Consider the following 9,119-nt stretch of genomic DNA (forward strand, 5'->3'; position numbering starts at 1 on the left):
AGGCAGTTGGAGCTAGCCTGCCTCTCTCCCCCCAAGATGGTGGCTGAAGGGAGGGCTTCTCTTCTTCCAGGCAGGCAGTTGGAGCTCGTCTGCCTCTCTCCCCCCAAGATGGTGGCTGAAGGGAGGGCTTCTCTTCTTCCAGGCTGCGCAGTTGGAGCTCGCCTGCCTCTCTCCCCCCAAGATGGTGGCCGAAGGGTGGAAGCTTGCATCCATTTTTCCGGGTCCTGTTCTCTGGAGCAGCAGAAAACAAGCTTGCTCCCTCCTCAATATGACATCCTTTCAAATATTTAATCAGGGCTATCATATCACCTCTTAACCTTCTTTTCTCCAGGCAAAACATCCCCAGCTCCCTAAGTCGTTCCTCGTAGGGCATGGTTTCCAGACCCTTCACCATTTTTGTTGCCCTCCTTTGGACACGCTCCAGTTTCTCAATGTCCTTTTTGAATTGTGGCGCCCAGAACTGGACACAATATTCTAGGTGGGGCCTGACCAGAGCAGAATACAGTGGCACTATTACTTCTCTTGATCTAGACACTATACTTCTATTGATGCAGCCTAAAATTGCATTGGCCTTTTTAGCTGCCGCATCACACTGTTCACTCATGTTCAACTTGTGGTCTACTTGGACTCCTAGATCCCTTTCACACATAGTTTCATTCAGCCAGGTGTCCCCCATAATCCTATATCTGTGCATTTTATTTTTCCGCCCTAAGTGCAATACCTTACATTTCTCTGTGTTGAATTTCATTTTGTTAGCTTTGGCCCAGCTTTCTAGTCTATTCAGGTCATTTTGGATCTTGATCCTGTCCTCTGGGGTATTAGCTATTCCTCCTAATTTGGTGTCATCTGCAAATTTGATGAGTATGCTCCCAATTCTGTCATCCAGGTCATTGATAAAGATGTTGAATAGCACTGGGCCCAGGACAGAGCCCTGTGGGACCCCACTGGTCACTTCTCTCCAGGATGAAAAGGAGCCATTGTTGAGCACCCTTTGGGTTCGGCCGGTCAACCAATTACAGATCCATTTAACAGTTCCTTTGTCTATCCCACATTTTAGAAGCTTGTTTGCAAGAATGTCATAGGAAACCTTGTCAAAGGCCTTACTGAAATCAAGATATACTACATCCACAGCATTCCCTTCATCTACCAAAATGGTCATTTTGTCAAAGAAAGAGATTAGATTTGTCTGGCATGACTTCTTTCTCTGAAACCATGTTGACTTTTTGTGATGATGGCATTGCCTTCTAGATGTTCACAGACTCTCTGTTTAATGATCTGCTCCAGAATCTTTCCTGGGATTGATCTCAGACTAACTGGACGATAATTGTTGGGATCCTCTTTCTTCCCCTTTTTGAAGATGGGGACAACGTTTGCCCTTCGCCAGTCTGCTGGGATTTCTCCTCTTCTCCATTTGCCAGTTCTTTTGATATCCTTGGATGGAGTTCATCTGGTCTAACATTGCGCGATAGGCAGGAAAAATCGACAAAAACTCGCGTCTGATAAACTCCCTGATCAACTGAGTTTACCTGAGGATCCTCTGGCCCCTCCATCCCTTCTCCTGAGAGTCCCCTTTTGGTGGTCCATTTGCTTTGATGGAGAGTTCCTGCATGGCAGAACGTGGGGTTTGCACTGGATCAGGGCCCTTCTTGGGGGTCTCTTCCAACTCTATGATCCTATGATTCCTCATTGTGCTCCTCTCTCTTCTGAAAGCCCTTGCGCCTTGGGAGGCTGGGATCAGGACCTTTAGTCCCAAGGAAGGAAAGAAGGCAGGAAGGAAGGCAGGAAGGAAGGAAGGAAGGAAGGAAGGAAGGAAGGAAGGAAGGAAGAAAGAAAGAAAGAAAGAGAAGATAGGAAGGAAGGAAGGCAGGCAGGCAGGAAGGAAGGAAGGAAGGAAGGAAGAGAAGATAGGAAGGAAGGAAGGCAGGAAGGAAGGAAGGTGTGAGGTATAGATTTTTCTAAATCCCAAATGAAACCAATCAGGACAATGTATGAATTCCCGTCTTGCTGGAAGAAGGGGGTCTCAGGCAAGAGGCCCTTGGCCTGTCCCAGGTTTTGCACAGTGTTCATAAGGCATTTGCTCTTACAACGTTTCATGGCCGGATCTAGACACGTGGTCAGTTTTAAGGCCACCTTTGCATGTGTGTAAAACCTCCACCCACAACATCCTCTCAGCATACATCTCCTGACCCTTTAAAGGAGTCCTTAGAGATTCATGGCTGTGTTGACTAATATCCCCCCCCCCCCCCGCATTTATTAGGCCTTACAGAGCCCTGTCTGTCTGTCTGTCTGTCTCTTGGCAGCCGGAGAGAGCCAGGCTCCTCCTGGTTCTCCTGGCGGTCTCTTCTGGCCCTTGAGTCCCGGCTGCAGAGAAGGAAGAGCATCCCTTGGAAGCTCCTTCTTTGTCTCGCTTTTGAACACAGCCAGAAAAGGTGCTATTTATTCATGTTTGGGGAAAAAATGAAACCCAACCTATCTTATCAATGAAAATAAAAGTTACTGATGATGAAAACAATGAAAGAGCCCCATTGTTCTTAACATTGCTCAGAGGTTTTATCTATTTAGAAACCTAAAGGCCAGTATACTTCTTATAAAGTGAACGTGATAAAAAAGCTCCTCTAACATCTCTTCCTTCTACTGACTTCTGTATAAAATCCTCTTTCCGTTGAAGGGCTGCAGCCATTGAGCTTGCGATTAATCCTTTAAGCGATCTTAAAGTTAAAGGGGAAAAACCTGTACGGTTATGCAGTTTCTCCTTTTGTTCTATTAGATATATATCTTGGTTATAATAGTATATATGTGTATATATATACTATATGTGTATATACACACACACGGTTCCTTACTATCTATATACATAAAATCTAATTATAGCATATAATTATATAGTCTTACATGATTTCTACTCTATTCATATGTTTCTAACTCTTTTATTAAATCTTATGTCTTTGATTCAAATCTATTTTTCTCAGAAGGAAAGAAGGAAGGAAGGAAGGAAGGAAGGAAGGAAGGAAGGAAGGAGTGTGAGAGAGTCCTACAGCTGGAGGATGCTCCCAGAGGCCACTGGGTTCAACCTGAGGAGGGTCACTGGAGGATGTCCATCTAGAATATCCCCAGTCGGTCACTGTCCAGTCTCTTTTTGTGGCCGTCCAGAGGAGGCTGCCCCTCCCCCTCTCCAGGCCATGGGTGCCTTTGCTTGACCAGTCTCCCTGGCAAGAAGCTCCTTCCAGTGGTCAGTCGGTCAGTTGCCCTCCGGGAACTTCCCACCCTGAGAGATGGCCCTCCTTTTCTCTTTTACAATAGAAGTCACTTTGTGGCCCAAAGGAAGGATACAAAAATGGTGGAAGGTCTGGAAACCATGGAGCCCAAGAGGAAAGACTCAGGGAGACGCTGGGAATCTTTAGTCTGGAGAAGAGACGGTCAGCCCCTGTTTAAATATTTGAAGGGATTTCATACTGAGGGGGAGCAAGCTTGTTTCCTGCTGCTCCAGAGACTGGGACCCAATGGAGCAATGGATGCCAGCTCCAGGGAAAGAGATTCCAGACCAACATTAGGAAGAACCAACCTCCTGAGAGTCAGGGCTGTTAGACAGAGGAACAGACTCCTTCCTCAATGGAGACTGTAATGGAGCCTCCTTCCTTGGAGGCTGTCTTTAAGCAGAGGCTGGATGGCTATCTCTCCATGGGGCTGCTTTGATGGAGAGTTCCTGCAGGACAGAATAAAGGGGTTGGAGTGGACCAGGGCCCTTTTGAGGGTCTTTCCCAACTCTATGGTTCTGTGGTTCTATGATTCTAGAGGGGGAATGGCACCTGTTTTGGTCCTTGGGGGCATGTTTTGGGGCAGATGAAGGGGCCAGATCATGGGACTTCCTCTTTCTGGGTCCAGGAGAGCAATGTCTCTTGGGGTGTGTATGTGACTTTCTGCTCGGCTGCCTCCACTTCTGCTTTCTGTCACCAGTTCGAAACACGTCTTTACTGAAGCGCACACCAGTGCTGTCTACCCGTCTGTCCAAGCTTTTCTTGCCAGCGTCCAGCAAGCCCATTCCTGGCCTGGCATGGCCGAAGGAGTGACCTCCGCTGACCTGAGGTTTGTGAGGAGCCCCCCAGAGAAGACCCCGCAGGAAGGTAGGGATCCAGAAGGGCCAGGCCTTGTATGGGGTCCCCCTTTCTATCCCCCCATTACCTCTTCTTTTGCTTCTTTTCCAGGGACTGAAGAGGAAGGGGAGGTCGCCTACGAAAATGTTGAAGGTCCCAGGCCCTTGGAAGGAGAGGAGAACCCCAAGGAGAGCAGAGGTCAGCCCTGGGACCCCCTACCCTCTCTGCCCCTTTTCTCTGCCCATCTGGGTCTTTTCCTCTCCTGGGGCTGAAGGTGGCACCGGAGGGGTCCCCACCTTGAGCTGCTTTTGCAGAAGAACCCTTTGCATCTCAGATGGCAAGAGTTGGCAAGCCAACACATCTCCTGCGTGAAGCCAAAGGTTTCCATGGCCGGCATCCATAGCTTTTTGTGGGTTTTTCTGGCTCTGGGGCCATGTTCTGGAGGAGCGTCTTCCTGACGTTTCGCCAGCAGCGTCTGTGGCTTTGGCACCTTCAGAGAAATGCCAGCCAGAGATGAGATGCAGGTGGAACATGAGGAAGAAATGCTTCTAGAACATGGCCAGCACATCTCCCGCTTAGATGGGTTTCCCGAATGACAGAAACCGTGGTTAATCATCTGGTGTTTTGCCGGAAGAGAAATACCAGAGGAAAGAGGACCAAGGCCTTTCCCCATTGTCCAGAAAAGCTCATCTCAGGGAGGCAGAGGCACCCGCCGGCTGCAAGGCCAGAAGGCTTTGGAGACTTCTGCGGCTTCGGACGTTGGGTTTGTCCCAACGGAGTTGTTGGCTGCATTTGTTTAAGGGAAGGAGGAGGAGAAAAAGTAAGGAACACCCAGGTGGGCAACCTGCCCACTTATTATTCATCTGGGGGTTTCTATGCCACCGTCCAGCCCTTGAGTGACCACAACCGCTCCTCCGCCGCGGCCGGCGTCCTTTGCCTTTTTTGCAGGGGAGCCCTTTGCAAACCCCCAGCCAGGTCCCCCAATATAACCTTGCTGACCTCCTCCCCCAGGATCTGAGCCGTGGGTCAAGAAGACCACCGTCCTGGTCCTTCTGGCCGCCTGCCTCTTCCTCCTGGCCACTGCCGTGGGACTCGGGGTCCGGTGTGAGTAGCTGCCCAAATCCCACCCCACAAGACCCAAAGCAATGGTCAGGGGGAGCGTGGCCCTTGAACCCATTGGGTCTGGCTCCCCTTGGGGCCCAGGCAGGTTGGGGGTCCCTTTGCCACCGCTAGCCATCTTGTCCTTTCAGAAGCCCCAGGAGGAGAAGGGCCATAGGAGCTCCATGGACTCCATGGCATGGAGCCATCTTTCTGTGGAGGGTTCAGTTTGTGGACCAAGTGGACACTTGCCCTCTTCTTTCAAACCCACCCTTTCTCTCTCCTTTCCCTGCAGATGGACAGGTCTTTAGTCAGCTCCAGTGGGCATCCCAGGACTACGCTGACCACACCAGCATCCTGGCGCAGAGAGTCAGCACCCAGGACCAGAGGCTGGCGGAGATGGATGTCCAGCTGCACCAGGCCACAATGGAGCTCAACGCCACCCAAGTGGCCCTTCAGAAGAGCCTAGTGGTCACAGAAAGGACCCAGAAGCATCTGGAGAAGGTGGAGGACCAGTTGAGGGATGCCAACCGCAGCCTAGAGGCCTTGAAGTGGGAGACAGAGCAAATGGAGGCAGAACTGCGCCAGGCCATGTCCTGCCAGATTGGTAAGCAGCATTCACCCCTGGCCCTCTCCGGTTTGCTGGACTCACATCGATCCTGTAGGACTCAGCCGGATAAGCCATTTTTGATAGTCTTTCCAACTGTAGACTTGCCCTTTCTGCCCTGATAGAGTGGGAGGGGTCTGGGCCTTTGAAAGTGACCAATGAGGTGTCCAGTGAGGTCCTGTCCTGGGCCCAGTTTGCTATTCAACATCTTTATCAATGACTTGGATGACAGAATTGGGGGCATACTTATCAAATTGGTTGACTGGGTGAACCCAAAGGACACTCAGCAATGGCTCCTCTTCTTTATCCTGGAGAGAAGTGACCAGTGGGGTGTTCAGTGGGATCACCTGCTCCTGCCCCAAATAAGCCCCTCAAAAACACCAGGGCTTTGAATGACTCTGGGTCCGAAACCTGCGCCACAGAGGGGCCACCGCAAGGCCAGCCACGGCCACTCTCTCTGACCCTTCTGTCTGCCTGTCCGTCCATCTGTCCATCCATCCATCTCTAGGCTGCTGCCCCCAAGGATGGCGATTCTTCCGTTGGAAATGCCTCTGGGTTTCAGAAGAGGAGAAGTTCTGGATGGAGAGCCAGGCGTCCTGCAAACGGAGAGCCTCTCGGCTGCTTATCCTGAAGGAGCCCTGGGGCGCAAGGGAGATTTGGGAGACGGTGTTGGAGGAGATGAAGGAGGAGGAGGAGGAGGCAGAGTTAGGCATAGAGGGATGGAGACTGGGGCAGGTGGGTCTCCCTTGTTGGATGGGGGTCTCTGCGGGAAGGACACCATTGTGGGGGTCCACTGAGGATCCCCAGGACAGACCCCTGGGACGATGCCTTTCTAGGACAGATGACCACACACAGTCAAATCCTCAAGTTCTAGCAAATTCCTCACTTGCCTGGAAGAGGCAACAAGGGGGTCAGCCATTTTATATCTGATCCTGACCAACAGGAATGACCTGGTCAATGGGGACCCTTCCCTTTTGCAACCTGGAGTAAGAAGGTGGTACTAAAGGGGCTGATGGAAGGGTTAAGGGGAAGCGCAAAGGGACCCTGTCCCCAAATCTTACATTAAATGAGGAGTGCAACAAACCCACCAGAGGCATCAAAACTGGCTCCGACTGACGTTTATACCTCTGTCTAACTTTTTCGACATAGAGTTCTTTGCGGTCAAAGGAATACTGGATTGGACTTCACGAAACCAGTACTACTGGGAGGAACGACTGGGTTTTCACTTGGGTTGATGGGTCACACTATGAAGGGTGAGTTGTGGGATGCGTGTCCTTGTCCTGCGCACTTTTACTAACACACAGATAAGTCTTTCGTTCAGCCATGTGTCCCCCATAATCCTCTATCTGTGCATTTCATTTTTCTGCCCTAAGTACAGTGCCTGACATTTCTCCGTGTTGAATTTCATTTTGTCAGCTTTGGCCCAGCTTTCTAGTCTATTCAGGTCATTTTGAATTTTGATCCGGTCTTGTCCAGAGTCATAGTTCAATGCGCAAACCATCACACTATGCTGGCTCTGGTACAGCATTGCCATCCTATTTGTGCAAACCCATTTACCAGCAAACGAATCCAAAAGCACACTGGATAATCCCATAGAAATCAGACAAAGACAGTATCTGGCATGGACAATGCAACTGACACTTGGCCAACCCAGCTGACCCTCTGGCCAATTCATTTGACCTGGAAACTAGGCAAGTCTATTCCTTTTTATAGGCAGAAAGGTAAGGGTAAAGAAATACAGAATGGAAGCCTGATTTGGCCAAACATCTTGTGGCTTGACCTTTGGATTTGGGCACTTGTAATAGTTAACTTGTTTTCTTCCTTAAAACGGGAAGCTCTGGATTAACTAGTAGGAGATTCTCCCATTTTAATCTGAAAAGTGAGCGCTCTGCACATTCGCACAAGCGCAAAGCGTTGTCCTTCAGCGCATACGGGAAAAATACTCCTACTGCAGGATGCTAAGCCTCTGCAGCAGTAGGATAATGATAAGTTACGCAAAGGAGGAAGTTCATTTTTGTGGGCTGAAAGTGATGCGCTTCCAGGATTATGTCCCATTTCCACACTTCATCAACCAAGAGACCTGAGCACAGGATATCTTTATGGAGAGCGATATGCTATATTGCTTTGGCTGGGAAAGGACCGGAAAATCCCTTCCGGTCCCTTGCATTTTATCCATAATGCCATTCATTTACCAAATGTTTCGCCACATCGTTGTATTTTGTGGGTTTTGGGGCCGTGTTCGAGAAGAGTTTGTTTCCAACATTTTGCCAGCAGCATATTTCATTACAGTTCAAAAACGTTTTCAGCCAAAATTGGATGGGTCACACTTTTGGTATCTTTCCAGATCCGAGGTACGTCCTGCCAGCACTTATTTCCAATATGGGATATTGATCGATGGGTTCCTGGCCACAGCAAAGAGGTACTCTGCCAAGCGGCGCTACATCTGCGAGAAGGCCGCCGCCACTGCCGCCACCAATGGGTCACTGTTTCCCCATTGAACAGGTACCATTTCTCTTTAATGTTTCCAAGGGGTAGTAGTACTGTGGGGCTGACAAGATGGAGGGCTTTCAAGGGGAGGCAGGGTGAGTCCATAGAGGAGAATGGGGGGATGGATGGCTTCTGCCCAGAGGGCTACTACTAGTCCAGTGTCAGGGGCAACGGGCGCCACTCTCAGACGCTGTTTTTGCGCAAGAGGGAGGCTAGTCGGGCGCAGGGGGCAAGAGGACCCAGTGAAGTGGACCCAGCAGTGGCTGCAGTCTGGCGGTCAGTGGTCATCTGCCTGGACAAAAGGCCTTTGCTGCCCTCGGCCCTTCTCCTTGTTGCAGGAAACCAGAACTTTAACCGGAAATACAGACCTGGAGCTGACTGGAAAGGAAACTTCATTTATTGAGCTGCAGCTCGTCCCCAGAAAGAAATACATCCAAATTACTGGGGGCCCAGATTTCCAAAGTGAACCAAGCTTTTATAGTACGTGGAACAAAGAAAACTACAAATCACGTTTCGTCGGTTATGTATGAATTTAAACATATACTTATTGGTGTATTTAAACATATACTTCGCCCTCATTGGCTGGTCATTTGTACGTCTGACCCTCTGGGGATACCCATCAATCAAATTATTATCTCTCTCCAAGTGTCCTGTATTAAATTCCTTTCTTTTTGGATTAATAACGTAAGCTGGAGTCGATTTGGGCCGTTGCATTCCAGAGCCAAGGATTTGACATGACCTGATTGATGTCCATCAATCCTAACAACCCTTGCCCTCCATACATTTCAGTACTATCTGAGCATAGTAAAATTTCCAGTTTAACTCTACATGCTGAC

The 9,119-nt window shown here is 49.6% G+C and overlaps 1 protein-coding gene across 3 annotated transcripts; it reads left to right on the forward strand.

Moving 5' to 3' along the window:
- The first annotated feature begins 3,599 nt into the window (after positions 1-3,599).
- Positions 3,600-8,915, forward strand: LOC149324316 (uncharacterized). Of its 3 annotated transcripts, none has more exons than XM_089498906.1 (8): positions 4,034-4,121; positions 4,203-4,289; positions 5,103-5,193; positions 5,485-5,796; positions 6,305-6,531; positions 6,946-7,049; positions 8,141-8,298; positions 8,622-8,915. In XM_089498906.1, the coding sequence occupies exons 2-7, from the start codon at positions 4,236-4,238 to the stop codon at positions 8,292-8,294; spliced, it is 942 nt and encodes a 313-aa protein (XP_089355032.1). In that variant the 5' UTR covers positions 4,034-4,121; positions 4,203-4,235; the 3' UTR covers positions 8,295-8,298; positions 8,622-8,915. The 3 variants fall into 3 exon arrangements, with proteins under 3 accessions (XP_089355025.1, XP_089355032.1, XP_089355037.1); XM_089498911.1 differs by having other exon boundaries at positions 4,034-4,083; XM_089498899.1 differs by lacking the exon at positions 5,103-5,193 and having other exon boundaries at positions 3,600-4,121.
- Positions 8,916-9,119: the final 204 nt, after the last annotated feature.

Source organism: Sceloporus occidentalis, unplaced genomic scaffold (assembly GCF_023333645.1).
Source record: "Sceloporus occidentalis isolate IW3139 unplaced genomic scaffold, rSceOcc1.0.p SCAF_1, whole genome shotgun sequence".
Lineage (NCBI taxonomy): Eukaryota > Metazoa > Chordata > Lepidosauria > Squamata > Phrynosomatidae > Sceloporus > Sceloporus occidentalis.